We start from the raw sequence: 27,941 nt of genomic DNA, 5'->3' as shown, positions 1-27,941 counted from the left end.
TGGTCCTGAAACAGGACCAGCTTGCATAATTGAGCTTTGGGTTTCATTCTCGGGACTAGCTAGCAGCGCTCCGGTGGAAAGTGCTCCCAATCAGGTCTGGGGTCCCTGTCGCAGTGGCTCCCCATACACTCCTATGCAATTCAGATCCTCTGCCGGGACCTAGGGCAGGGTCTGGGTTTGGGGTTCCTTTACACTCTCTGGGTGGTGAGAATGGCTTTGGACAAAGGGGACTCCGTCCTCCTCCTGCACAGAAGCGCTCTGCTCCTATCCGGAAGCTCGGGTGAGCGTTTCTGGGGTACAGAGCTTCACCGCCGCGCTCTGGCGCCCTCTAGCGGCGGCTGGGTGCGCTGCAGCCTCTCGGCGGGAGCGACGCACCGAAGCTCAGGGCACAGGCGCAGGCGCTCGCCGGGCACTCTGCGCCTGCGCACAGCCTGGGCCGCGCGGAGGACTCGCTGGAGCAGGCAGGTGGAGGGAGGAGTGGTCCAGAGAGTAACTGCCCGGAGTTGGTGCGCCACAGGTTCGGGGGCGGTCGTGGTCCCTCGGCCTCGGAGGCTTGAATATGCTCGGCCCGTGGCTTTCTAAGGGGGCCGTGGCCGGAGCCCGCCTCCTCGGCCGGGAGTGGGGGGGAAGGAGGAGATCGCTGAGGCCTTTTATTAATTGGGTGCTGTTGTCTGTTTGCCCTTCAGACTCTGCAAGCAGCGGGGAGGAAGCGGCTACGTGGGGTGCTGGGGTCTCCTGGGCAGAGAGAGGGCCCTGACCCGGCTAGCTACGTGGTGTGGGGGGGCTGTCACTCACCACGCAGGGCCGGAGGTAGGACTTGTGCCGGTGTTGGGACACTTAGGCACACACTTAGGACAGCCACTTCTCGCTCAGTGTTGTTACATTTCTCGTGGAGGTGATTTCTTTGTTTTCTGTCCTGGCCCCTGTGGACACTAACACGCTCCCCCCACCCCACCCCACCCCCGCGTAGGAGATGACACATGGGGTCTCAACACTCCTCTGCTCACACGTTTTGTCAGCGAAAGGAGGCTGACAACGCGGAGGACTTGCTGGCTGATAGAGAGCAGGAGGAAGCCATCGCCCAGTTCCCCTACGTGGAGTTCACCGGGAGAAACAGCATCACCTGCCACACCTGCCAAGGCGCGGGCTACATCCCAGCAGGTGAGAGCTGTGCGGAAGGCGCTCTGGTGTAAACCCGGGCGGACGGCAGGCTTCTTTTTGAGCTTACATTTGCAGCCCTTTACTTTTCCTCATTTCTACCCCTTTATGACTGCCTTAGTTTCCTTTTCCCGTTCCTGTGATAAAATACCTTGACAAAAAACGGTCTAGGGCCTGAAGGGTTTGTTTATTCTGGTTCCCAGAGCCAGGTCGTAATCCAGCACTGAGGACTAGCCGGGACAGCAGGAATTTAAGATTACCTAGATCCCATTAGAGGAAATGACAAGGACAGCTTGTGCTTAACTTCCTCTTTCTTCTTCATTCAGAGGCGCTGAAATGGGCGCCACCCACATTCAGCGAGGGTCTTCCCTCTTCAGTTAACCCAGTTGAGAAAGTCGCCCACAGGCGAGCCTGGGGCCAGCCTAATCTAATCTAGATGGCGCCTCATTGACATGGCTTCGTGGTCCCTGCTGTCCCAGCCCCTCTCTGGTTTGGGATCTTGATTTCTCTGCCGTGGGGTTTGTTGACAAGGATGTTTCTCTATTGCTCTTGCTCATAAGGACAGGCACGGCCTTGTGGAGGGACTATCCTGGAAGCTTCTTTAAAAATAAAAAAAAAAAAAAAAAAAAAAAAAAAAAAAACAAAAACACACACACACACACACACACAAAAAACCCAGCACGAGAGATTCAGTAGCCAGAGGTCAGCAGAATACCAGGGGGAGGGGAGAGGCAGAGAGGCTCAGGATTGAATTATCTCTAGGAACAGCTGTCACTAAATGGACCCTGGGTGTTGGGGCAGTCCCAATGGTTAGAGCTATTAAGAACCTTGGAAGCCGGGCACGGTGGTGTGCCCCTTTAATTCCAGTACTTGAGAGGCAGAGGCGTGAGGATCTCTGTGTGAGTTTGGGGCCGGTCCAGTCTACTAAGCGAATCCAGAACAGCTAGGGCCACACAGAGACACTCTGTCTTAAAAAAAACAATAAAATAAAATAAAATAAAAAAAGAAAAAAGAACCTTGGATGCCGTATACTCCAAAGCTCCAAATGAAAAGTGAAGAAACGGTGGCTTTGACTTGTGCCATGACAGGAGAGAACTGCGAGAGCTTCCCCAACGGCGGCGCCATTGCCCTGGCAGCGCTGGGAGAAGTTTTATAATCGTGGCATTCCCTGGAGGTTTATCTGTTTCTTTTCTCCGCTTTCCTTACTTTTTTTCTTTCTATATGTTGACGTGTTTCTTCTTCATTCAACCAAAAAAAACAACAAAAAAGTCCTTTTTAGTGTCTCGTCCCAGAGGGATCTTCGCTGTGGCGGTTTGCAGTGCAGTGGGGCGAGAAGGGCTACCAGTCGGTGGGGTTTTACAGAATGAGTCTTTGCTGCTTTTCTAGAGCAAGTCAATGAGTTGGTGGCCCTGATACCCCACAGTGACCAGAGGTTGCGTCCTCAGAGAACGTGAGTTGGCGTGGCGGCCTTCCATTTGTCAACACCTGTTTCTGTCCCTGACGCCTTTCTCATGAAAGGATACCAATTATTTGAGGAAGATATCTGGTTTTATATGTGCCCCATTTCCTTTATCTATTTATTATTATTAATATTACTTTGGGGGGGATGATAGTGAGACTTGAACCCAGGCCCTTTGCATGCTAGACAAGCACTTTTCCACTGAATCAAGCCCTAGCCCTCCCCGTTCCCCTAGCACTTTTGTTTAAGTGAACTGTCCCTGTCTGGTACAGTCTGGGCAAAGAAACCTGAAGCTAGACATGCCTTGAGGGTCAAATGGAAGGATGGGAGTGGAAGGGGTTGGAGAAACAGGATGTCCCGGGAGATGTGCGGGTATCTGGGAAATAAAGGCTCAGTTCCTCAGTTCTGCAGTAGTCATGACCGTACAGGCTTCGTATCTGAATGCGCAACATCTCCCTGTGCTGGCATTTGCAGTAAACAGTATGTGCTCCTGTCAGTCCTGCTCTGTCTCCTGGCATCTGGCTTGGTGTTCTTCTTCCTGTTTCCACACTCAGTCCTTGTGGATGATGATGGCGTCCAAGTGGCCAAAGTCACCTTTAATAAACAGGACTCCCTCGTGATCCTCGCTGTCACGGTAAGACAAAGAGCCTCACTTCCTGGCCCGTGCACTTGCCAGCCTTGGACCAGGACATTTAACACTCACTTCCTCCCTTGCCCTATCCAGGCTACCCTGAAAATCAGGAACTCCAACTTCTATTCTGTGGCCGTGACCAACCTGTTGAGCCAGGTTCAGTACATGAGGGCCGTGGTTGGCACACACATGACTGCTAATGTCTCACTCATCCCCCCGAGGAGTGAGCGCCTGGTATGTTCTCGGAGGGCCTCTGCCCACACAGGAGTGAGTGCTGTGGCTCCTTTCCGTTCCCCTCCCTCCCGCCCACCCGAAGGAGACCGTGTGGACCCTGTAATTATGAACATTTGGGTACCTGGACAGTGAAAGAAGGGGGAAGAGAAAGCCAGTTACCAAATCAAGAAGAGTTGGAATTACAGCCCAGAGGCCTGTAAAGGGGCCAGAAGTATTTATTCCAGGCTCCCAGGCTGTTTAAGGAAGTGCTTTGTCTGTGATGGAAGAATGATCCAGCACCCGAGGGTTGGTGGCGACAATGCTACCGTGTCAAACTTGTGTGTCACAGGCTGATGCCAGGTCTTACTCTGTTTTCAGGTGAATTTCACGGTGAAGGCTGAGGTGGGAGGACCGTCTTCCTATGTGTAGTAAGGACAGACTTCTCTCTACTGTGCTGTCTGCCTGGAGCAATTCAGTCCTCCTCAATTGTGTGTGTCCCTAGCTCTGCCTTACACCCAGATTTGGCCTGCGGACTCCCTAGCTTTGGCTTTCTGGAGGGGTCTTGTAGAAGATGTCCCTTGACATCTGACTGAAGTGCTGGGGTTTCTAAAGAGGACATTAACCACTAGAAGCTTTAGCAAGCTCTAGCGTGTAAACGTACACTGGCTTTGAGAAGCAAGGGGCGTGATGTGGGGAGTTGAGAATGACGCTTCGGGGGCCAGAACCTGTGGTCCTTGACAGTACTTGAGTTCGAAGGGTAGGCATGGGGAGGGAAGGTGGCCCAGATAGTCCAGCGGTATAACGCAACACTGTCCTGCTGGTTCTCCTGGGAGACTGCGCCACCATTCTTGTTCTACTTGGATTTCAACCAAGTGACCGTGTCCGTGTTTGTGGCCCGCAGCTTCTACTGCACCATCCCTGCCATCCTGGTGCACAACATCGTTATCTTCATGAGGTATGTCCTCTGCCCTCTCCTGCCGGCCTTGCGCTCTCAGCCCGGGGGGGCGGGGTGGGCTTGTGAGCTTCCCACAGTCACTGGAGTCCCGTGGCTGAAAGGAGACCCCTCCCCTGCCCTGCAGCACAGCCTCAGCAGACCTTCCGGTGCTCTTGAGGTGGAGTTCAGAGGCCCTGCATAGGTTGCCAGGTTCTTGGTGAATAGTTAAACATAATGTTCGGGAGGGGAGGCCCCTGGAGAGATGGCTCAGCAGTTAAGAGTGCTGGTTGCTCTTCCAGAGGACGTAGGACTCACATGAGGCTCACAGTTGTCTGTAACTCCAGTTTCAGGGGATCTGGTCTGTTCTTCTGGCCTCTGTGGGTACCATGCATACACATAGGGCACAGACATACATGCAGGCCAAACACCTAGAGACATAAATATCTTTTTAAAAATGAAGAGTTCCGCATGAAATGGGGTCTAGTTTAGCTGAACATGTGATCCTGTCAGAATCCTGGAGCGCAAAGATCACCCAGCTTTCTCAGGATGTAAATACTAAGTATCTGACCAACGCAGTCTCTGGTGACGGTGTTACTAGTCTTGGGACCGTGACTGTTGCTTGTAGAGATGGCAGAGTGTAGTGGAGTCATTTGAAATCTGGGGATTTGAGTGAGGTTTCTCAGTTTTTGGCATGATTAGCATTTTAAGCCAGTGAGTTATTTATTGTCATTGGCTGCACTGTGGGTGCTCAGTGATGGCATCCCTTGTCTCTGCCTGCTGCTGGGAGTGTTTACCACCCACTGCCCCACTCAGCTGTAAGGACCTAAAGGTGCCCTGATGTTGCCAGAACCCCCACTCCATCCCCTCCCCCTCCCTGCCATGGGGTAAAACCATCCATGCTTAAGAACTGCTGATCCGGAAGGTCAGCCCATGGCACAGCATTTTTGGAATAGAAAGGTCCTCTGGCCTCCTGGTTACATAACCGTGAAGACAGGAGCCTGAGGCTCACATAGGTATTGTCCCGCTCAGCTTGGAAGGAATTATCTGTTTTGGTTTGGTTTGGTTTGGTTTTTTTCTGGCTTATTTAGTCTCTTCATGACTTTCTATTTGCTAGGACCTCTGTGAAGATTTCATACATTGGCCACATCTCCCAGAGCACCTTGGAGACACAACACTATGTGGATTGTGGAGCGAATTCCACAGCTGTCTAGAGCCTGCTCTTAGTCCTCCCGGGGCCCACACCTGTAGGAGGCTTCACATCTGTCCCTAGGCCCAGCATCTGTGCTGGCCTGGCACCCACATGGAGTGACTGAGCGGAGGAGGAAGCCATGGGGGGAAGCTGCCCCTCCCAGCACCTTGGGTTTTTCCGGGAAACAGCAAAATCACTGCCCAGTGCCTAGTCCGTGCCTAGCAAATAGTTAGCGCTCAACTACAGTCTGAAGAATTGAGTTCGGATATGTTGGCTGCTCTTGAGTCATTCCTTACGTGTTGAGGTGGACCAGGGTTCTAGGTTCCGGACCAGAGTGACGTGGAAGTAGGTGGCTGCTGCATCTGCCGATGTGCAGGTGCCATAGGTGCAAAGAAGCGCCAGCAGGAGAGGCGAGCACAACGCCTGTGGGGAGCCCCTCGGTGGCTGCATTGGTTTCTGTGCTCCCCAACACCCAGCAGCTTTCCAGAAAGGTTTTGGTAGTTTTCCTTCCCCTTACAAAGTTAATACTGCCCCACCCCACCCCTGGGGTCTGTTGAAGGCTTCGATGAACCTTCCATCTACTGGCTGGACGTGGATTGGGGATTGGAAAGAAAAATAAAGCCTGCTTTTGGTTGAGCTGCACTGTCTCTGGTTGCCTGTTCGCCTTGGTGGGTACCTGTGAGAGAAACGTAGAAGAGCAGCTTCCTGAGGGAGACATCAAGGTGTTTGGGGGAAGAAAAGAGAAGGTGCCCTACTCTGTGGCTTCCTTGTCCCCAAAAGCACCTTCAGAGCAGGTTGCACTTCCAGATCACAGCACACAGCGCCCCCTGGAGGTTGGGAATGACAGGCAGAAATGCCTGAGGAGGAATCTGCCGCTTCTGGGAGGAGGGACAACCTTTCCGGACTCCTCAGGCCCACTATGAGGGGGGAGGTTTCTTCAGCTAGTCTGCTCTCTGTTCTGGAAGTGGGCAGGTCCAGAGCTCAGCTGCTCTGGCTGCATGTGACGACGCTTAATACTGGATTTTGGCCCCATTCTCTTGGTTTCATTTTCAATATTTGCCTAATTACCTTCACCCTTTGAATCTCCAAACTAACGTGTCATAACTAGTTTGCTGATAACAACCATGACCTAGTTACCAGAAGCAGGGCTTGGTGCTAACTGTGCTGATTGGGTTTCTGGCATGGCCGCAGAACTGGTGAGGACGGCAGGGAAAGAGCAAGCACGTTGTTTCGTTTTGTTTTTAAAAATTGTGCCCTTAAAACACACACCCTTTGTACAAGGAAATGTTCACACTGTGATTGCTGCAGTTTTCCATATCCCTTTCTAGAGTGTGTGTGTGTGTGTGTGTGTGTGTGTGTGTGTGTGTGACTGGCTGGCTGGCTGGCTGTGTCTTCACATGTATGTAGAGGCCATAGGATGTCAGGCGTCTTCCTTAGTGGCTTGCTACCTTACTTTCTGACATAGGTTTTCCATCGCCGGCAGTCACCAGTTGTCTAGACTGTCTGGCCAGGAAGTTCCAGGGGTTTAACTGTCTCTACCTCTCGGTGCCCTGTGCCCTATAGGTGCCCCAAATAAAAGTCTGAAAAAATAGCACCTATAGGGCACAGGGCACCGAGAGGTAGAGACAGTTAAACCCCTGGAACTTCCTGTCTTCCAATCCCCCAACCCTAGGTGGGAGAGAAAGAAGGTTAGAAGGGAAAGGGGACACAGACCTCTTTAGACTTAGTTCTGGCTCATTAGGGTCGTCGGGTTCCTTGGAAAATACCAATCTCAGTCTTCAGGATACCTAGCAGTCCAGCAACAGCAAGGGCCAAATACAGCAGGACAAACAAGCAGCCTTCTTCCTCCTCCATCTGTCTCCTTGGTGCCCTCCCCTTCTCTCTCTCAGGGCTCTCATATTTATACCCTCTCAGAGTCCTCAGAATTCCACTAGCTGCAGCTGGCAAAGACCCTGCCCTTCGCCGAGCCAAAGGAGGTTATTCACAGCTGGCAGAGACCACACCCCATAATTATCAGCTGTGGACAAACTAAGGCTGCCCCATACCCCACACTTGGGATTAAGACAAACTCATATTTACATAACATTACTGAGTTTTTAAAAGAAACACAAACTTCACTACAATGCCCAGTTTTTATGTGGATGATGGGGACCTGACCTTACATTTTCAGGCTCCTGTGATAGGCACTTTACCAACCGAGACATCTACTGAGCCCCTGGTTTTTCTCGTTAAAAAGAAAAAAGTTTGAACCATTTGCCATACCGTTTTGAAAAGCTACTCATTTTGGTACTTAGTATTGGATGGTTTTTGTGACCGTGTGCCTCAGTAACATCTGCTGCCGGATAGTACTGTAAAACCCAGTTGACACCATTAGAGCAACTGAAGCTTTTAAACATGGGCAGGTGATGCTGGTCTCCTGATGCTGTGAATCCTCGAACCCACTCACGCTCTCAGCATCCTACACTTCACTTTAGGATGCCCTGCATGGTTTAACATGGTGTCTGCCAATTGTGTGTGTGTATGTGTGTGTATGTGTGTGTGTGTTCATGTGTGTGGAGGCCAGAGGTCAACCTCCAGTGCTGTTCCTCAGGCACTGTCCTTGTTTTCTGAGATATGCATAGTCTCTTGCTAACTTGGTGCTTATGCAGTGGGGTGGGCTGGGTAGCCAATGACCCTGGACTGCCTGGTTCCTCCAGCACCCATATACCTCATTTTCATTATTTTTTTATTTTGTGTGCGTATTTGCCTGCCGCTGCATGAATGCAAGTGGCCTGGAGTTACTGATGGTTGTGAGCTGCTACACAGGTGCTGGGACTTGAACCCACAGAGGCCCTTCAGAAGATCAGCCTGCTGAGCCATTTCTGCGGCCTGTTGGCTTCTGGGAGATGAAGTGTTTGCCCTTGCAGGCCAAGTATCTTGCTTCCCCGTAGCTCGGCCTACACTGTCCTCTCTCTTGACCTCACACGCTGATGCCAGCCACCTGACTGAAGACCTGCTACATACAGAAATCTTTATGTATGTCTGTATCGATACAGTTCCTGTACGTGTGGATACAGTCACTGTGTGCATGGATCACAATTTCTGACACAGTTTTTCCAGCCATAGTTAGGAATTTCTAGTCATCACAAGCCGTTTATGCTCATGAGGCCCCCATATAGGCCACAGTTTATGTTCAGGAGTCATTCTGCCATTCTAGTTATTCCTCCCCTCCCCCCATAGGCCCTTCAAGATCTCTGTCAAGTATCCTGGGGCTTCCAATCCAAAGTGTGTAACGGGTCATTGAAGGAATCTGCCTGTTTATTAAGAGCTCTGCGCAATCAGCGAGCCATAGATTGGCTCACTTTTGGCAGAATGATCTTTCTTTATAAATGAAATTCTTCATTACCTTGAAGATGACGTGTTCCTTCGGTTATAGAGGGGTAAGTATCCAGTGATTTTCTGAGCAACCAAGGAACTTGAAAGTAAGTCTTAGCTGGAGCTTGGACCACTGGCTCCTAATCTAAAGTCTTTCAATGGCTGATGCTTTCAGAGAAAAGAATTGCAAGGTGGAAAAATAACCTGATGGAGCCCTGGTGATCAGTGTGCCCCCCCTCTGCTCAGTCCTGCTGGCTCAGGAATTTACTTGATGCATTATTCAGTCTGGAGAGACCTCTTGCTCCCCCAGGGGGCCATCCTCGGGAATTCAGGACTTAATAAGAACCCTGGTTGTCTTCGCCTTCTGCAGAACAAGAGGCTAAGCAGTGCATTTTCACTTGACCTTTGATTCTCACTCGGCTCCCCTTGCAGCCCCTGTTGCTGCTTCCCTCCATTCCCTGAGAAGCAGCTTCCATTCTGGGCAGGAAGTAGGTAGGCTGCAAGGAACTACCCAGGTACCCTATGGCTTCTCAAAAAGCTCTAAGGCAGCTGGATGTCTTATTCAGAGTGATCACTGACCTGTCTGAGGGTAGTGGAATGAGTTGGGGAGTTCTGATTCTCCAGTTAGACCGACAGGTTGGTTGTGAACTCAGAGCAGCTCTTCTATTCGGCCTGCTGTCTGAGACAAGTTTCACAAGCCCTCACTAGCTCCATAGAAGGAGGTTGCTTGTTTTTCCTTATGAAGTAGTAAAACTGTGTGAGGGTGTGTGTGGCACTGGGACTCACCCCCAGGGACTTGGAGATGCTCAGGAAGCGCCACACCCTCCCAACACAAATCACAAGTGTATAAACACATCCTTTTACTTCCTTGGTAGCCTGAGCTAGGCCTGGCACCAGCGCTTCATTCAATTAATTCAACACCACAATCTGAATATTGATGCAAATAATTTCCCTTAACTCTTTTATTTTTCTTGTTTCTTTAAAAAGATTGCAACTTTTAAAGAAAGGGAGCAAGATGGGGGAAAGGGTCAGAGGAAAGCATGGCCGTCTTGTTTGCGGTGTATACCAGGCATCTTTTGAAATTTATTTCACGAAATATAACTGTCATGGAATTTACCTTGTGCTCTCTTCACACGACACCACCATCGTGTCGCTCTAGCGGAGAAAGGAACAGCATGCTCATTTCTGCCACACACACACACACACACACACACACACACACACTCACACACACGGCATTGGAAAGCAAAGGATGCCTGGCCATAGGGAATGGGAAAGCTTTCCATTCCTCCATGTGGAATTTGGAGACGTCCACAGATGCTTTGAGTCAAGGGAAGGGAATGAAGAGTGGGGACTGGACAAGGGGAGGTGGGGCCAGAGACTGGACTCTCGCCTCTCCTTGCCTCAGAAGGGTACAAGTAATCATCAGATTGCTTGTGCCAGCGACTGCTGGGGGATTCTCTCTCCTGCCCTCTGCCCCACACCCTGCTACTTCCCATAAGCAGGATGTCAGCACACACCGTGTGCACCAGCCTGCTGGAGAGGGGTACTCCATGTTTCCTCTCAAGAAAAAGGTCATCCTCGGCTCCTCAGACTTCCCAAGCGATGGGTCTAAAGGTTGAGTATAACGTCCCTCAAGAGTGTGTGTGTTGGGGCTTGGCGCCCAGTGTGATGGAGCCTTGAGAAGAGGGTCCTTGGGTCACTGTGACAGACTCAGAAGGGTCTGTGGGACCCTGGTCTCCTCCTCTTCCCCTGTGGCATGAAGCAATGGCCTTGACTTGTGCTCCTGCTTTGTATGACATGCTGTCTTCACCTAAGGCCCAATACGACCACCTAATTTCATAAACAAATCCAACAAAAGAGCTGTTTTCTGATCCTATTTTGTATGAGCTTATCACTTTGAGCCTCAAAACTGTGGACCAGAATAAATCTTGTTTTACTTATTAGGTAACTCGTGTTGACTGTTTTGTTTCAGTAACATGAGGCTAACTGATACCATTTGGTTTCTGGTCCCAAGTCACCACTGGATTCCACAGAGTGCCAAAGTTTACAGTAGAGGTGGGTCGTGTGTGTGTGTGTGTGTGTGTGTGTGTGTATATGTGTGTGTGTGTGGTCACCAAACCAGGAAGTGTGGCTTCAGCATCCTGGATTGAAACGTCAGCCCTGGGGCCATATTCCAGAATGCCTACAGGATCAAGGACCAATAAAAATAAAATATAACAAAACACGAGTCACTGTGTTCATTTCCAATAATTTTTTGGTTTTTAATATCAATCGATGTTTTAAAAAATACAGAGGTGTTTGACACAGAATAGCACCATTGTGTAGGACACACAGTTCCTGCGCCCAGCAGCTGTGGGGTCTTCCGGCTGGGCTGGGAGCAGTCACTCAGGGGGCGTTTGACTCACACCAGTTAGTTCCCTGCCTCTGCCTTGACCAAAGGTCTTACAGGAAGACAATAAATAAATAGAACACCGAGATTTTATTTTGCAGTCTGCCCAGCTCAGGTCTCTTAGAAAGGGGAGAACAGTCCAAACTGTGAGGGGGATGAATGGACATCGGGTCAGGTCAGCCATTCAGTGCAGATCCTAGAGTGACTGGGGTTGGAAAGTACTTGGGTCCTTTGGGTTCGCAATGGATTGTGTTGGTTCTTTTGGGGGGTTCAGGTTCTTACAAGAAGCAGACAGGCCCTATGTCCACACCGAATTCCTGTTCGGGCCCGCCTATGTCCATGGGTGCGATGTCGATGATGGGAAGGCGCGAGGTCTTTTGCGAGCGGTACTCGATGACAGTCTTGCCCCACTTACCGGTGTGTTTCTAGGCAGAGAGGGGGGGATGTTATGCAGTCCATCTCCTACAGCAAGGGCCAGTTTCCCAGCACCCCCAAACCAAGCAGCCGCAGAGTGGGAACACTAGGCGGCTCGCTAGACTTTTCCTTGGCTTGCCCGAGCCCTCTCCTCTTCAATTCTTTCCTTAATGGCAGAGCGCCCCTCCACCTTCCTGTCTCCCTCCTTCCCCACCTCCACAAAGGGCTTCCCACCTCGATACCCTCTTCTGTAGGCTCAGACACTTTACACGAATATTTCCGTTAGCGTCAGTGGGCGTGCCAGCATCTTCATTTCCTCCCAACGAGGAAGTGGACAAGCCAAGAATAGTACACACTTCCCCTTCAGCTGCCGCTCAGCTTGTCTCCTCACACACCCCCTTGACTCAAGCCCCTAGGAGCGCGATGCTCATCACAACCCAAACTCACCGTGCAGCCATCCTTCAGGGCGGTGTACGTGAACCTGCTGTTGCCCTCAGCCCTCATCTCTACGTCGTTGGAGCCCTGGATGAGCAAGGCCTTCTTGAGGTTGCCGGCTGCTTCGTCCAGGTAGGCAATGCTGTTCTTACAGTGGTAAGTGATGTTCTGGGAGCCCTCGGTGGACAGCAGGCGAAGGAAGGTCATCTGGACGTTGGCGGTGTTGGGGGCCAGGTTGTCGTCACCATAGCTGAACTGTAGGCAGGGGGGCCAGGGTATGAGGTCCGAGGACTGGCGTTTGGTGGCCTCAGAGGCTAATGGTGCATTTAACTGTTAGGGGCTCAGAGCATCTGTCAGCGATGTTAAGGTGGGTGTGGAGGAATCTAGGGAGCGGAGCAAACTCAGAGGACCAGCTCTAGTAGGGAAACACTGGTAGAGAATGCAGGGAGGGGGCTAAAATATCTGAGGAGAGAGAAAAGCCAGTGTGAGGGGTCAGCTGGGCCTACAGCCCCAGGCACTCACATGGAAGCCACCGTTCATGGTTTCTCCGAACCAGATATGCTTCCTCTCCTTGCTCTTGCTGCTCCACCAGTTCTTCCGAGGCACGCTTGCTGGATTGGGGTAGACACAAGTCTCGCCTGTCTCCATGTTGCAGAAAACTTTCATGGCGTCCAAGGTGCAGCCCTGGTTGGGGTCAATCCAGTAGTCTCCTGCAGGAGAAAGAGGCAGCGTCCATCAGGTTCCTGCTCAAGCCTGAGGGCCACACTGCCTCTTCAGAGGCAGAGAGCCCAACGAGGTCGAGGAAGGCGTACATGTGGCCTAAAGGAGGCCAGACAGAAGGACAAGGGACAAAGGAATCTTCATGGAAGGGGCAAGGAGAAAAAGACAGAGGCAGAGCTCTCCAGCCAAGCCCACCCTGGAGACACTTCTGTCCTGGTCATTCACCAGAACCTTCCAGGTCTGATTCTGCCCTGCACTAAGGTATAGTGAGATGTGTGTGCCTGGCTGCTGAAGGCAGCCATCCTGGCGGTCTGGCTCCCTCCTCTCTGTGACAAGGGGCCTGTCTTCCAGGCTCACCGCTCTTCCACTCGGGGTGGCAGAGTTTCAGGTCTTGGCAGGTACGAGCAGGATTCTTGCGGGAGCCATCGGGGCTGCGGATGTTCTCAATCTGGTTATTCAGTGACTTGAGTGTGGCATCCACCTCAACATCATGCTGTCTCAGGGTGCTGGCCGCCTCATCGGCCCGCATGTACTGCAGGGGATCAGGGCCCTTCTCTCTCTGGCCTAAGCCAGCAAAGGCTGACATGTCGATGCCAGGACCAGGAGGACCTGGAGGGCCAGGGGGACCAGGATTTCCAGGAGGACCCTGCAACAGGAAATAGAGATGTCAGCCAGGAATGATGGGGATGAGGCCCTCCTCTATGTCCATCTGCTGGACATATACTAATGTGGCCTCTTCCTACTCCTGTGGTGGGGACCAAGGGCAACAGGACCAAGAAAACCAGAGCAGCTTCCCCATTTCCTCCCTGGCCCTTCTATTTCCTAGAACCCATCATGAGCCCTGTGAACTACCCTCTGAAAGGCCCTCAGCCTGTAGAATGCTGTCACCACTAGCTGTCAGCTGATGTCTCAAAAGTATTCTAAGCACCTAAGAATACTTTGGATGTCAAGGAGGGGTCGGGACACTCACAGCAGGGCCAGTTTCGCCTGAACGTCCACGAGGACCTGGAGGCCCGATGGGGCCAGGGATTCCATTAGAGCCATCTTTGCCAGAGGGACCAACGGGGCCAGGGGGACCCTGTGGACCAAAACAGAAGAGATGATGAGAAAACAGTGTCCAATCCAGGGATAGCCACTGCATCCAATTCTCCACATTGCTCAGCCATGCCCCCTAAATCCATCTCCATTTAGCCAAGGACCCGCAGGTAAGTTCCATGTCTTCTCTGACCCTCCTAAGTCATGTTTAAAAAAAAATCTTTTTGTCAAGTTTGTCTTCTAGCCACTGCAACCTCTGATGTTTATGTCCATGGTCACTGCAGGATTCTGCTTTTCCCAGGGCACCTCCTGAGTGAGGACTGCTATGCCCAAGGCTCCCTGTAGAAGCAATGCCCACCCCATCCATCCCCTGGCTGAGGCCTTGGCCCACCCAGCAGAAAAACTCATTCCATTCCCCAAACCATCTCACTTACTCGAGGGCCAGAAGGACCAGCAGGGCCAGAAGCACCCTGATCTCCAGAAGGACCCTGTGGAAGAGAAGAAAATAATAGAGGTCAACACAGCTGGGTATAGAAATATATCTCCTTTAGAATGGGAAGCAAGCACATGCCCCCCGAGCCCCTCTCCTCCTGATCTTCTTCCACCCACTAAGACAGCCCAGGGGCTTCTGAGAAAGACCCCAAGACTTTTGGGTAGCGGGGGAAGTTCAGTGGGCCTGAGAACTGGGAGGTCTTAGGCAGCCTTCTCCTGGCTAATGGCATGTAGTGATACCCACCGGAGGGCCAGGCAGACCCTGAAGTCCAGTGAAACCTCGGTGTCCCTTCAGTCCCCTCTCTCCAGCCTCTCCAGTTTCTCCTTTGTCACCTCGGGGTCCTTGTGGTCCCTATGAACAAGAAAGATGTCACTTCAGTCAAGTCTGGGCCAATATGTGTCTCATCTGAGACCTGGTGTCCATTCTCTGAGGGGTCAGTACAGAACGCTCCGACACTTACTGGGATTCCACGGGCTCCAGCAGGTCCTGCGGGGCCCATAGGCCCTTGTGCGCCCTGTGAGGGGAGAGCGAGAACAGCATCAGGGAAGAGTCAGGACAGGAAGCCACTCCTCCACATCTGCCTAGGGGCCCAGAAGCAGCCCCAGACCCAGGGGCCACCTCTAGCTGCTTAAATCAGGGGAAAGCAAACATGGAACACCCCCTACCACTCGGTCACCCTCTTCACCGCAGCATCTCTGGATTTGGGGTACTCACAGACTCTCCTCTGTCCCCTTGTTTGCCAGTTGGGCCAGCAGGGCCAGGAGCACCAGGGGGCCCAGGAGCTCCAGGAGCTCCCAGGGCGCCGGTCTCACCACGATCACCCTGTAGGAGCAAGGTATCAGATTCAGCAAACAACATTCCAGAAGAGGCAAGGAGAGATCCTTTGTTACCCAGAGCAGCCCTCCATCCCAGAATAGACACCAGTCACTCACCTTGACTCCAGCTGCGCCATCTCTGCCAGGGGGTCCATCAGCACCAGGGCTGCCCTGGACAAGGGACATGAAGATTCACTTAGAGCCCACTCTGTTTGCCCTCTCACTCTTGCCTGTTCACTTCTGCCCAGATGAGGCTTCCGGGCTAACACATCCTCCACCCACCCTCCCCCTTGGACACCCAGTCCTAGTCTCTCTGTGTGTCCCTCCCCCGAGATCCTCCTGTCACACCGAGCTCCTGGACTCACCTCTCGTCCAGGTTCACCCGCAGGTCCTGTCAGGCCAGGAGGTCCCACAGGGCCGGGAGGACCTCTGTCCCCAGATGCACCAGGAGCACCCTGCTTGCCAGGCTCACCCTGAAGGGATATCAACAAAGACCATGAGTGTATGTGCTAGGCATCCCTGCCAGGGCTCCCCATCCCCGCCCCCTTTTTCAGCAGATACAGCTGGCAAAGGGATGCTTCCAAGGCTGCCCGGTCAAGGGATGGCTTAGTGTTTAGGGTACCACTGCAGCAAGAGCACTGGGTTAAAAGCTTTGAGCCTGAGCCAGGCCTGGCCTAGCAGGGGGTTGGAGGAAAAAGCATCATTCACTCACCGATGGGCCAGGAAGGCCAGGGAATCCTCTCTCACCACGCTGTCCAGGCAGACCAACAATGCCCCTTTGACCAGCCAGCCCCTGGGGACCTGGGGGACCATCACTTCCCTAGGGAAGAAGAAAGAGTTGACACAGAGGCTTGGCTTGACTGGCACTCTTCCCACGCATTGAGTCTATTCTGTCCATCTCCCCTCTCACGTCTCCCACAGCCCTGCGCCTCCTCCTGGTGCCCGGAGGGGCTCAGGTGCCTCTCATGGGCCTGGTGGGAGACTTACAGCGGGACCATCACTTCCAGGCGCTCCTTTCTCCCCAGGAAGTCCTGCAGGACCTTGAAGTCCAGGGTCACCAGCTCTGCCAGGGGGACCGTTGTCTCCTCGAACACCTTTGGGACCTTCTTTTCCAGCAGGACCAGGGGGACCAGGGGGTCCAGGGTTGCCCTAGGAGGAACAAATAAGGAAAGTAATAAGTGTCACCCTCCTCGCCCAAGTTACCAAAGCCACTGTAGCCTTGGGGGCAAGACACTGCAAATTGGCCACCTCTGCTCTCCTCTCCCCGGCGGGAGTTCTGGGAGGCCAGCTGTGGCTCCACCACCCATGCTCTGCCTTTCCCCACCCATGTGGGACTTCTCCTGCTGGGCCAGCTTCATCCTCTATGACAGATGCCTCCAGAAACAGCCGCGGCCTTGTTCCTCTGACCTGAGCTTTCCATTCACCCGCACCTCTTCCTCCACGCTCAGTGCTGCCGAATGGAATTTTTCCTTATCTCCTCCCTCACTGAAGCCTCCCCACCCCCCAATTATCTGGTGTGGGGCTCATGGCTTCTTTACAGAATATGGAACCAGGTGCATTGAACAAGCTTAGGAAACGTGTCCCCCAGATGAAGGGCACCATGCCAACCCTTTCAGCACACCAAGTCTGAGGGTAAGTCCAAGCCAGCCAGGGAGGTTGGGTGGTGCCTATTGCTCCCAGCTGCCAAGGACCAGTCAGCTGTGCCTCCCATCCGCAGGAACAGAGAAGAGAAATCAGGGCCATACAGGAGCTCTTTTGACTCTTATGTTTGGTGGACTGCTCCAGCTGGTTCTGACCCTATCTGGCTCTCCCATGCTGGAAGTAAGGTAGACCTAACCAGGAGTGATGCTTACATTAGAGCCTGGGGGTCCAACACGGCCAGCAGCTCCAGGGAATCCGGTGGCTCCCTGTGGGCACAGAGGGATGGGGGAGGATGGAAGAAAGGCCCTGAATACTTCAGGTTCTCAGCAGGGAGGAGAATCAAGTTGGTAGGTCCAGAGATTATGTCTCAGAGATGGGCAATCAAGGAAGAGTCAGGGGCTACAAAGCTGCAAGTGAGTAGCTAGAGGGAAAAGGGCCACACTGCACCTGGCCATATATGATCGACATGAGGGGGTTGTGTGGGGGGGGGGGTACATCCAGCCTTTGGGGAGCTTTGTGGCAGAGCTGGGACACAGCAGGGGATTCACTCACCGGGGGGCCTTGGGCGCCTCGGGATCCCTTCGGACCAGTCACTCCAGTAGGACCCTGGGAAGGAAGGAAGACAATGGTGAGGTCTGGTGGATCTGAGCAGGGCAGGAAGCGTCTGACTGAACCTTAATACAGGACTCCCGAGGGTCAGGCTGTCAGAATACAGCTTCCCAAAACTGGGACCCCAAACAAAAGCTCTCCATGCATCTCACCACTGGCAGACTCTGCAAGGCCGGGGCCTCGCCTCCTGGGAAACCTGCTCTCTCTGCTCCCCCAGGAGACCAAGTGCTTCACTTTGGCTATCTATGGTTAGTGGACATAGCCTGTCCTGGATGCTGGTGACCTAATACCCTCACATACCACAACCTAGCAGAATCATCTCCCTACACGCTGCCGTAGCCACCAGGTCCCCAGTTAGACGCTGCCAGTGTGATCTACCAGGGCCCTCCTCCTCTTCTCCCTGCAGCCTCTGCCTCGTGAACTCAGCGATGCTCACCTGTGGCCCAGGAGCTCCAGAGGGGCCTTGGGGGCCAGGGGCACCAGCGTCCCCTTTCTGTCCGGCCTCTCCTTGCTCACCCTTGGCACCAGGTTGGCCATCGGCACCCTGTAATAGGAAAAAAGGACAGATGAGGGAGAGGGTCTGCCAGAAGGTTCTTAGAGTACATGGCCACGTGTCTGCCCCGGGCCTGAACACTGGGTTTAAGACAGGGTTGTTACAGTGTCATGGAAGTGTGAAAGAAAGAGAGAAAGACCACCCCTCTCTTTACTGCCTTCTTGTACTCCCTCCTTCTGTCCCCCACCAGAAGGTACCCTTGAGTTCTGGATGTAGAGCCAGACTGCATGAAGTGAGGTGGGAGTATAGAGTAGATACTCACAGGAGGCCCAGCAAATCCAGCAGGACCAGGAGGCCCAGTCTCTCCACGTTCACCCTGTAAGAGGATCAGGAGGTGTCAGGTCCTGTCGCCTGCCTCTGTGCCCTCCTCAGGGTCAGAGCCCACTGCCCAGCCCAGCTGTATGGTCCACCCGCCCCCAGAGAGAAGGCATCGGAGTGACCTGAGTCCCAGGGACCCAGAACAGAAAGTCTTGGCTCAGAGGACCCAAGCCTGGACCTCTGTGACTCTTCTCTCTCATGTCATCTCACCCCCTAACCCCAAAACACTGGGCCAGGCTGAAGGGCACAGCTGGCTTCCTCACTCCTGGGGCCAGGGACAGCAGGATTCAAAGAGATGCACTCACCGGAGCACCGCGAGCACCAGTACTTCCTGAAGGGCCGGGGGATCCCATGTCTCCCTAAGCGTTGAGAAGGTAGGAATCAGAATGGTACCTTGACCTACCCAAGTGTACCTAGGAAGCCCTGATGTTGGGTCCCTAGACCCCACTGCACATCCAGCTTTCACCGGGGCTCAGCTCTCCCATCTGTCTCTTCAAGGCCGTGGCTAAGGGTGCTTTCCACCAGGCCAGCTGCCTCAACTTACAGGCGAGTCGCATGCTAACAGGACCCCCACCCTTCACTCCTGTCACCATTGTGGAAGTTGGTAGCTGGTGAGTAAGATTTGGCTGTAGGAGATTAAGGGGGAGGTGGACAGAGGAAGGAAAACCAGCCACAACTCACCTTCTCACCATTGGCCCCTGCTGGGCCTGGAGGCCCGATGGGTCCAGTCAGACCCTGGAGGGAGAGAGATAGAGATCAATGAGGGAGGCAGAGGCAGGCCAGTGTCATGAGGTTCCTCGGGGATTCTGGGAATCCCATACCCACAGACTTTGGTGTACCCTCTCATGGTCTCAGTGTCTGGTCCCCGTGGTTTCCCAGCTCCTTCTCTGAGTGCTAAAGGCCTGTGGAAACCCCGGTACCTGTCCCCATCCCAGCACCTCAGTCCTACAACCGTGTTTACTTACTCTTCCACCATCCTTTCCAGGAGCTCCCTCTGGGCCTTTCTCACCAACATCGCCCTGTGGGAGAGAAAAGCAGGCACCTTAGGGGGTATGTCAGGAGCGGAGGCCAGTTCAGCCCTGCCTGGCTGAGCTTCTGGAACACAGCCTCTGCCTAAGAGGGCTTTTCTGTGGGCTTAGGGTCGGCGACAAAGAGCAACCAGAGGTGAACGAACACAGAAAAGGATGTTACTATAGCAGAGCGGTTTGTCGGTTGGTTTGTTTGTGGTAGGGGCGCCTAGCTCCAGAATCCTCCCTCACCTTCAGAAGGCCAAGGAATGTGTGTGAGGGGCCGAAGTGAGGCAGTTGGGGGCTTGGGGAGAGGCCCAGTACTTACTCTGTCTCCCTTGGGCCCAGCAATACCGGCTGCTCCCCTCTCACCAGGCATTCCCTGTAGACCTGGAGGGCCCTGAGCCCCAGGGGGACCATCTGGGCCAGGTGCACCCTAGGGTAGAAGACAAGGGGTGTCTGTAGTGAGCGGCACCTCTCTCATGGCTCCACTCTGCGCGGCCTGAAAACCCAGTGTCCCAAACCCCTCTTCCCTCTTTTCTTCTGCCTAAGTCCCCTTCTCAGTGTCTCCTCTCACAAGGTCCTCCTGGTTATCCTTCCTCTGTGCCTCCCTCCTTCCCTCAGTGAACTTCCCCAGTGCTGGATGGAAGACCCCTACAGGACTTGGCCTCACTTACTTTGGGACCGTCAGTACCAGGAGTACCAGGGAGGCCACGGGCACCCTGGAGGCCTTGAGCACCGGGAGAGCCACGTTCACCGGGGAAACCTCGCTCACCCTGTGGAAGAGATACCAGGTAGAAATCAGGTAAATGTGGTGGGGAAGATGAGATGGGGAGAGATGGGGGTCCCCAAGAACCCAAGGCAGGCTGCAGTGCTGAGAGACATGGGCAAAACTGAATGGAGAGAAAGCAGACCCAAGGGGACTCCAATGCTGGATGGCAGGACACTCACCCTGGGACCCACAAGGCCAGGGGCTCCAGCTTCACCAGGGATGCCCTAGAGAACAAGAGAGGATGTAAGAGTGAAGGCTGCCTGCTCCAGCTCCCAGGACATGCCTCCCGCAGTGGCTGAACATGTCTGCAGGAGGGCAGAGCTCAGACTGTTGTCTGTGGAGAGCTGAGAATCAGGCCAGGGATGTCCCCAGGCTTCATGGGACTTTTCATACACTCTCTTCCCCTGGTCTCCTGGACAACAGCTCCATACTCACCTGGTCACCTTGTTTTCCACCTTCACCTGGAGGACCAGGGGGGCCAGGAAGTCCCTGGAAGCCAAAGTGACGTGGATTATTAAAAGAGCTGTTTTCTTCCTCTGCCCTCCAGGAAGGCACAGCACAGGACAGATCCAAAAGAGATAGTACTTAGGGCCAGGTATGGGAAGCCACGTCCCCCAGCACCCCATGAGAGGAGTGGGCCTGATACCCACAGTGCCTGCCAGCGAGCTCCAGTCTTGGGAAGAACCAACCACCTACCTGGAACCCTGATGGTCCAGGAGCACCCTGCTCGCCTCGTTCACCAGCAGGTCCCTGCAGAAGAGAGACAAGGTGAGCCAAGCCAAGGATGTGGAGAACACAAGGCCCTGGGGCAGGGATTGGAAGCCTTCCTTCACTGACCAGCCAACGAGTGGCTGTGCGCTTCACCGCCACCATCTACCCACAATTCCCTGTGCTAGCGTTGCCTCGGGCATGCTCTCTCATCTGGGCACGTTTAGCCCAGATCCACGTCTGCCGCTTCCATTACCCAGTGGATCTAAGGTGCCTTGTTTCACCTCCACAAGACAGCCCCAGGGGAGTTGGGTAGGTACTCACAGTGGGGCCAGGTGGTCCTGCGGCTCCCGTCTCTCCATCTTTGCCAGGCAGACCCTACAGGGCAAAGGAAAAAGAGCTGTAATGACTTATGTCCTTGGTGTCACCTGAGACCAGCAGAAGTTTGTTTTTGTTGTTGTTGTTTTTGGTCAAATCAACAAGGTCCTCAATGGAACTTCATTTTCACTCCTCCCTGATCTCCCTTGCTGCACCCACCATTTTTTTAATTTAAATTTGTTTTTTTTTTATAATTTATTAACTTTACATCCCGATTGAGGCTCCCTCCCTCCCTCTCCCCCTCTATTCCCTTCCCCTAGTCCTCAGAAAGAGAGAGCCCTCCTCCCCTACCATCTGACCCCAGGCTATAAAGTTTCATTAGGACTGCCTGCATCCTCTTTCTCTGTGGCCTGGCAAAGCCACCCTGAGAGGGGAAAGTGATCAAAGACCGGGCAGCAGAGTCCATGTCAGAAACAGCCCCTGCTCCCCTAACTAGAGAACCCACATGGAGACTGAGCTTTCTATTGGCTACTCTCTGAGCAAGGGATCTAGGTCCTCTTCATTCATGGTCCTTGGTTGGTGCATCAGTCTCTGCAGGTCCCCCTGGACCCAGATTTGTTGGCTCTGTTGGTCTTATAGAGCTCCTGTCATCTCCTGTCATTCTACCTCAGGCATCTTTCCTGTACCAGAGCCCTGCCTCTGAAACCCCTCAACAGCCATGGACTCTCTGCGTGGATCCCAGAAGGCACAACCTAACATGTGCTCAGCCATAGGAATGAGATCTTGAGGACCAAGGATCTGAGGACCATGTCTAGAAGTCACACCTCCTGCTCCTGTTAGGAATTCCACCAGCAGGACACTTACTCTCAGACCAGGAGCACCAGCCAATCCCTTCTCACCAGCTTTGCCAGGCTCGCCCTGAAGGAAGGGGAGAGACGACCACGAGTTAGTTGGTTGAGGATGGAATGAGACAGAGTATGCTAAGGAGCATGGAGCCTAAAGGCCCATTCGGGTGCACAACAGAAGGGAACCTCGAACATCAGCCCCTCCTCTTATCCAGTGGCATCCAGGCCACAAGGCTCAGCGGAAACTGATGAGGGAGATGAGAACTGTTACTTACGTTGGCACCTTTGGGGCCAGGGAAACCCATGACACCAGGCTGCCCACGAGCTCCCTGAGGACCAGGAGGTCCAGGCCGGCCATCTTCACCAGGGGCTCCCTGAAAGACAGGATGTCATTCTCAGAACATAGTCCTCCCTATCTTATTTCCCCATCAACGTATGCTAAACGCCTCTGTGTGGCAGGTACGGAACCAAGTGCCAGGCATGTCCTTGCAGTCTAGGACTGACAACCCCACACACATGGACCCATCTACAGGAAGGCGCCGCTGGCTCAGAAGTCTTCCCTGGACCTCTAACCTCTATCACCACTCCTCCCAGAAGATGCCGTGTATGTGTGTGTGTGTGTGTGTGTGTGTGTGTGTGTGTGTGTGTGTGTGTGATTTTCAAAGATCACAGTTCAAAGATCGGGTTATCTCTGGCCATAAAGCCTACATCTATCTCTTACCCCATTCTCAAAATGTACAGAATCCTAAGCTGCCTCCACCAAAAACCCCATCCCTCTTCCCAGCATCTTCTGAAGGACATCCTCTGTTCCCCCAGGAGGCTCACTCAGGGTGACACACTTACGGAAGGACCAACTTTGCCTTGAGGACCAGCATCACCAGGGCGACCAGTAAGACCCTTAGGTTGGGGAGAGAGAAGAGAGTGGTGTCAGTCGAGGGCAGGCCCCAAATCCCCCAATTCCGGCAGCACAGCTTGGAGGATGCAGGTGGGGAGAAGGGTGTGGAGTTCCGTGCAGCATCCAAGGTCAAGGACAACGGCGGAAGTGTTCTCCTTCTTACCCGGGCTCCAGGAAGACCAGGTTCTCCAGGACGGCCAGGGTCACCATTAGCTCCCTTGGGACCAGCCAGGCCACTAGGCCCTCGCTCTCCAGGGGCACCCTATAGCAGAGGAGACAGAAAGTCAGTGGAATGCTTTGTAACCCAGGAAACGGGGAAAGACCAAGCCCCTCTCTCTCCACTCACCTTGGGACCTGCCAGACCGTCTTGACCTGGGAAGCCACGGTTGCCAGGAGCACCCTAGGGAGAAGTAGAGGAGAGGCAGAGGGTGAGGCTGGCTTCTCACCAGTGTGCCTGGAAGGAGTCCCACCAGGATCTGAGGGTCCATCCCATCCACCTCCCACCACAGTAATCTGTGGGGCAGGAGTCACAGCCTGTGGGGCTCTGACAGCCTAACATCTAGGGCCTGTTCCTGCCTCTCTAGGAAGCAGCTCACTGCTTTATGCCATCCTTGGGACAGAGGGCACAGACAGGATAAGGATGCCTCTGCCTCTGGTGCTGGATGGGGAAGAGAAGATCACATCATCCAGAAAAATCACTGGACATGGCCGAAACAAAGAGCCACGGGACCCAACGTGTGAGACGGGGCCTCCTTGCCCACTTACTCTTTCTCCAGGGGGGCCGATGGGTCCAGCGCCACCAGGCTCTCCTCGAGCGCCTCGTTTGCCTTCCTCACCAGCAGGGCCAGGGGCTCCCTGGGGCCCAGCAGGACCCTGATGACAAGCACAAGAGAAATAGGATAAAAATTTTCACCTAGCCTTGGGAAAAACACCAGCCTGGTGTGCAGAGGAAGGGGCCTTGGGAATGTTTCAGGCCTTGGGCAAGAGGGGCCAGACAGGATCAGCTATGGAGGTGCAGAAGAAGCCCAAGAGAAAGATGGCTTAGAACTCAAGCTATTCAAACTGGGAGAGGAAGCTGTATCAGGTCTCCTCCACTCTATTTTGCTCCCTTCTCTGGGAACAACCAGAGAGGGCCTGGAATGGGGAACATCTGGGGGGGGGGTGCAGTGGGTTAGAGGGATGATCTGTGGGGCAGAGCTACAGGAAAGAAAAAGATACTCACGGTCTCTCCCTTAGGGCCTTGATCACCTTTGAAGCCAGCGATGCCAGGCTCACCCTGAATGAGAAAAAGGAAAGTGCTCACACCAGCTTCTCTCCGAAGAGTCTGCCTACTCCTCAGAAACCTCCTGCGGGGAGCAGGGGCACAGAAAAAAACGGGCCTGTAGGTAGGCTGCCGGGAGCACTTCAGTCTCTTACCGTCTGACCTTTGGGGCCCAGAGGACCTGTTGCACCTTGAGGACCAGGAGGGCCACGTGGCCCAGGGAAGCCGGGGGCACCAGCAATTCCAGGAGCTCCCTATCAGCATAAGGAAAAGAGAAACGGGTGAGGAGAGAGGATGAGGAGGGACCAAGCCATCCCAAGGACGCAGCCCAGGGCCAGTACTTACGGCAGATCCTTTGGCTCCGGGAATGCCGTCAGTTCCTGGGTTACCCTGATTGGAAGATGGTGTTGAGGTAAAATAACAGCGAAGAACCAAGCCAACCATTGCTCCCATCAGGGCCTACTCTAGGGGTCAGGGACAGGTGCTGTCCGCTTCAGGAGCTTTCCTGCTTCATGTCTCATGGGGTGGACTACAGGTGGAGTGAGCAGAGGGTGTGGAGGTCAATGGGAGGTGCTTGGCCAGCATGGAGGTTTAGTGATCGGGACCCAGGGCTCCTTCAAATGACACCCTCACTCAGGAGGGCCAAGGCCACAGTTGTCATGCCTTCCAGCCCAAAAAGATGAACTTACGGAAGCACCCGCAGGCCCAGGGGACCCAGGATTGCCAGGCTCGCCACGGGGTCCCTGAGCACCTTCAGGACCTCGCGCACCGGTGGGACCAGCTTCGCCCTGGGAAGAGAGTGGGAGGATGAAGGGAGGATGCGGGGCAGCGGCAGCTCAAAGCCAGCTGTGTGCAGGACTCATGCACGTGCTCAGACACTGATGAGTGAGTCAGGCTCACACAGGAATCTGTCATTTCTGTTCCCACCCGACCGAGCAGCAGGAAGATATGACATCCCACTCCTGCCTCCTCTACTCTGCACTCCACCTCTGCAGGCCCCACACAACTATGCAGATGCCTCCTGGGTTCCAGCAACCAGCAGCTGGCTGGTCCTGCCAGCTCCTGTCAGGGGAGCCTGGGTTAGGGGATGCACCATCTTAGAGCCATGGGATGACACAGGTAGGCAGTCCCTTTCCTATCCCCTCTTTTTGTTTTCTTTCTGATGGAGGAACAGAGGCCAGAAGGGTGATCCCCCAGTCTCTCAGCCTTCTCATTCCTCCAGAATCTCAGGGGTCCCTTTCTGTCTGATTGCTGCATGATCAGAGCTGCTCCAGGCTTCAGCCTCAGCCAGTTTGAAGTACCAGGAAGCCAGGGCAGAGAGCAAGCTGGGACAGGCTCCCCGACTCCACTTTTCTTGAAGTTAACCAGCAGGAGCTCTCTGTGTAAAAACTTTTTTTTTTTTAATTTTATTTTATTTTCCTAAAAGTCACAGCTCGCTGTGATCTGGCTCTCTAGACTGGAGTCTCTGGGGAAGGCTGTTGACCTGGAGAGAGGTCAGAGCCTCCTCAGGTTTCTTCACACAGCATTCTTGCTTCACTTTGGTAATTATTATTTTCTAAAGGTCAGGCCCCCTCACCTTCCGCTGTCCCTCCTCACAATGGGTCTCCTTCACCAGGCTCCCAGAGGCCTCAGACACTGTCTGGTTGCCATGGAAACCCCCAGGAGTGGAAAAGCAACCTGATGCCAGTGACAGAGGGAGGCTCCTTATTCATTCCCAGGGAAGTTTGCAGCGGAATCCCTCCTGGCCCACAGGGGCCTTCCCCTGAACTGGCTGGCCTCCCACTGGCCTCTGTTAATCCTTGGAAGCACCACGTTAATAAGAGCCCAGCACCCCAAGTGAAGCAGAAATAGGAAGGGGGCAGAGAAAAGCACAGAAGTGTCTCTTTGCCTCTGTGCCCCCTTACCCTTTTTCCTCCCCTTAACCTTCCTCTGGGTATGCCAGCTTTTGCACACTCCCAGGCTTGTTTCCCCCTTTCCTTCCCTCCCTGGTTTTCTTCTCCCGAAGGTCTCTGGGTCTCCCCATCTCTCTCTACAAAGTGAACCTCTGGCCTGTCAGCCAATCTTAGTCTCTCTCAGGGAGAGACCCTGGAAACACCCACAGAGGCTAGGGTGCGGAGACTCTTTCAAAGGAAGGAGGCATGACAAAGAACCTTTAGCAAGGGCTGTCGGGAGAGAGGGGGTGTTGGCCCTCTGCGATCCCCAGCTTGACCAGCACATCACCCACCTTGGCACCAGGAGCACCAGGGAAGCCAGGACCACCTGCAGGACCGACAGGACCCTGGAGAGAAGAAGGGGATAGAGGGTGAATGCTGGGCTAGGCAGACACCCCACCTCACGCTCCTTCCTCACTTCCGATTGGTTTTGCTCTAGCCTGCCTCGGCTAGAAGAAACTGTCCCAGCTACCGTCCCCGGAAAACTCCCAAGAGAGGCCTTGTTTGTCCTGGCAAGTTTCTGCGTCCAGGTCATAAGAAGCCACTCTCCTTAGAACAAGAGATGGCTAAGGGGGGTGGGGAAGTCAGGGCTGCAGTTACCAACATGGTTAAGGGAGAGTCCACCTCCCTCTTGGTGCCGAGGACAGGGGCAACACCACTAATGTCGGGGCTGCCCCCTGGGGTGCACAGCTACTGTCACCTGCTAAGGATGACAGGGACTTACCGGAGGTCCAGCAGGGCCTGGCTGGCCATCGTTGCCTCGGGCACCCTGTGGACAACAGAAAGGAGCCAATGTGAGTGGTGTCCTCAGAAGCAGCCCACTGTATATAAAATGTGGGGACACGGTGGTGGGGTGTCCCAGGCTGAGCCTGAGCCTGGTGTGTGTCTGTGGCGGGAGAACCCTTTCGGGATGTCTGCATGAGTGGGTGGCCAGAGGGCAGCACGGGGCTTGCTCTCATGGCTAATGAAGCTTGGGCAACTTCCCAACAGCCCTGTCACTTCTAAAACTTCAGCTAGGTCCCGAGTAGCCTAGATTTTAAGCTGAATGATCATTCAGAAAGCCAGTGAACTGGCCAAAATGGCAGAGGCCAGGAGAATCCCGCCTCTGTGATGGTTACCCTGGGTTAAGGCTAAGGGAAGCCTCTCCCTCCTCCGTGAACTCCAGGCAACCCCGTCAGGACAGCAGAAATGCCCCCAGGATGCTTCCTGCTGGTCTAGGAATCTGCCCATGAAGAGGACAGGCTGCCAGCCCTGTTTCACAACCCTACCTGAGCTCCTATCTCCAAGAGCCTTGGCTTTGCCAAGCAATCAAGGTTGTCCCTTCTCTGCAGGACTTGCACTTTGAGAGTTCCACTAGTTTGGGGTAAAAACCTGAAGTTTTTTTTTGTTTGTTTGTTTTTTGTTTTTTGTTTTTTTTTTTCAAGTGCCCATGAGGAACTCCACTCTAGCTCCATGACCCTTTGTGTTGGGTACAGCCAAGCCTGGGACCCAGCCCCTGCTAGACCCAGAAGACTAAGCCAGTGAGTGGTTCTCAACCTTCCTAATGCTGTGACCCTTTAATACGGTTCCCTGTGTTGTGGTGACCCCACCCACCATAAAATTATTTCGTTGCTACCTCACAACTGTAATTTTGCTACTGTTATGAATCATAATGTAAATATTTTTAGAAATAGATTTGTCTGGGGTCACGACCCACAGGTTGAGAACCATGCTGGCTGAAGCTAGCCTTTCTGCAAGTCTCAGCCTGTCAGACGCCTGAGGGAAGGATGCTCTGTGGCACTCAGGTGGGCCATCTCTCCTCACAGAGCTTGGCAGTGGGGGGAGGGAGAAGGGAGGGAGTG

The 27,941-nt window shown here is 53.7% G+C and overlaps 2 protein-coding genes across 6 annotated transcripts in view; one reads left to right on the top strand and one right to left on the bottom strand.

Annotated features, from left to right (window-relative positions):
• Positions 1-361: 361 nt before the first annotated feature.
• Positions 362-6,220, top strand: Tmem106c (transmembrane protein 106C). 4 transcript variants are annotated; one of them, XM_060388705.1, is made up of 9 exons: positions 439-517; positions 687-810; positions 971-1,161; positions 2,545-2,608; positions 3,092-3,251; positions 3,342-3,482; positions 3,840-3,889; positions 4,363-4,416; positions 5,510-6,220. In XM_060388705.1, exons 3-9 carry the CDS (start codon positions 981-983, stop codon positions 5,604-5,606), a joined length of 747 nt encoding a protein of 248 aa, XP_060244688.1. In that variant the 5' UTR covers positions 439-517; positions 687-810; positions 971-980; the 3' UTR covers positions 5,607-6,220. The 4 variants fall into 4 exon arrangements, with proteins under 4 accessions (XP_060244687.1, XP_060244685.1, XP_060244684.1 ...); XM_060388704.1 differs by lacking the exon at positions 687-810 and having other exon boundaries at positions 362-461; XM_060388702.1 differs by lacking the exon at positions 687-810 and having other exon boundaries at positions 409-506.
• Positions 6,221-11,177: 4,957 nt separating this feature from the next.
• Positions 11,178-27,941, bottom strand: part of Col2a1 (collagen type II alpha 1 chain) — a 28,770-nt gene continuing 12,006 nt past the window's right edge. For both annotated transcript variants that reach the window (XM_021655824.2, XM_060388696.1), the window contains 38 exons: positions 26,825-26,869; positions 26,394-26,447; positions 24,859-24,957; positions 24,515-24,559; positions 24,325-24,423; positions 24,131-24,184; positions 23,674-23,781; positions 23,255-23,308; positions 23,072-23,170; positions 22,857-22,910; positions 22,289-22,387; positions 22,033-22,086; positions 21,175-21,228; positions 20,839-20,892; positions 20,578-20,631; positions 20,322-20,366; positions 20,048-20,146; positions 19,699-19,806; positions 19,329-19,382; positions 19,045-19,098; positions 18,669-18,722; positions 18,308-18,361; positions 17,929-18,036; positions 17,436-17,489; positions 17,096-17,149; positions 16,230-16,391; positions 15,955-16,062; positions 15,608-15,715; positions 15,360-15,413; positions 15,142-15,249; positions 14,888-14,941; positions 14,671-14,778; positions 14,369-14,422; positions 13,870-13,977; positions 13,257-13,545; positions 12,702-12,889; positions 12,192-12,434; positions 11,178-11,755 (listed from right to left, as the gene is read on the bottom strand). In XM_021655824.2, the coding sequence (XP_021511499.2) occupies positions 11,609-11,755; positions 12,192-12,434; positions 12,702-12,889; positions 13,257-13,545; positions 13,870-13,977; positions 14,369-14,422; positions 14,671-14,778; positions 14,888-14,941; positions 15,142-15,249; positions 15,360-15,413; positions 15,608-15,715; positions 15,955-16,062; positions 16,230-16,391; positions 17,096-17,149; positions 17,436-17,489; positions 17,929-18,036; positions 18,308-18,361; positions 18,669-18,722; positions 19,045-19,098; positions 19,329-19,382; positions 19,699-19,806; positions 20,048-20,146; positions 20,322-20,366; positions 20,578-20,631; positions 20,839-20,892; positions 21,175-21,228; positions 22,033-22,086; positions 22,289-22,387; positions 22,857-22,910; positions 23,072-23,170; positions 23,255-23,308; positions 23,674-23,781; positions 24,131-24,184; positions 24,325-24,423; positions 24,515-24,559; positions 24,859-24,957; positions 26,394-26,447; positions 26,825-26,869 (3,441 nt within the window). In that variant the 3' untranslated portion in view covers positions 11,178-11,608. The remainder of the gene's footprint in view (positions 11,756-12,191; positions 12,435-12,701; positions 12,890-13,256; positions 13,546-13,869; positions 13,978-14,368; positions 14,423-14,670; positions 14,779-14,887; positions 14,942-15,141; positions 15,250-15,359; positions 15,414-15,607; positions 15,716-15,954; positions 16,063-16,229; positions 16,392-17,095; positions 17,150-17,435; positions 17,490-17,928; positions 18,037-18,307; positions 18,362-18,668; positions 18,723-19,044; positions 19,099-19,328; positions 19,383-19,698; positions 19,807-20,047; positions 20,147-20,321; positions 20,367-20,577; positions 20,632-20,838; positions 20,893-21,174; positions 21,229-22,032; positions 22,087-22,288; positions 22,388-22,856; positions 22,911-23,071; positions 23,171-23,254; positions 23,309-23,673; positions 23,782-24,130; positions 24,185-24,324; positions 24,424-24,514; positions 24,560-24,858; positions 24,958-26,393; positions 26,448-26,824; positions 26,870-27,941) is intronic.

Source organism: Meriones unguiculatus, chromosome 8 (assembly GCF_030254825.1).
Source record: "Meriones unguiculatus strain TT.TT164.6M chromosome 8, Bangor_MerUng_6.1, whole genome shotgun sequence".
Classification (NCBI taxonomy): Eukaryota; Metazoa; Chordata; class Mammalia; order Rodentia; family Muridae; genus Meriones; species Meriones unguiculatus.
This window is presented reverse-complemented; position numbering and strand designations above follow the sequence as displayed.

What these genes read in the sequence shown, in the direction of transcription:
- Tmem106c (XM_060388704.1), top strand. Translation starts at nt 981, where the DNA reads ATGGGGTCTCAACACTCCTCTGCTCACACGTTTTGTCAGCGAAAGGAG. An exon ending in TCGTGATCCTCGCTGTCACG is followed by an intron (nt 3,252 to 3,341) that starts GTAAGACAAAGA and finishes TGCCCTATCCAG; the next exon opens with GCTACCCTGAAAATCAGGAA. An exon ending in GGACCGTCTTCCTATGTGTA is followed by an intron (nt 3,890 to 4,362) that starts GTAAGGACAGAC and finishes TGTGGCCCGCAG; the next exon opens with CTTCTACTGCACCATCCCTG.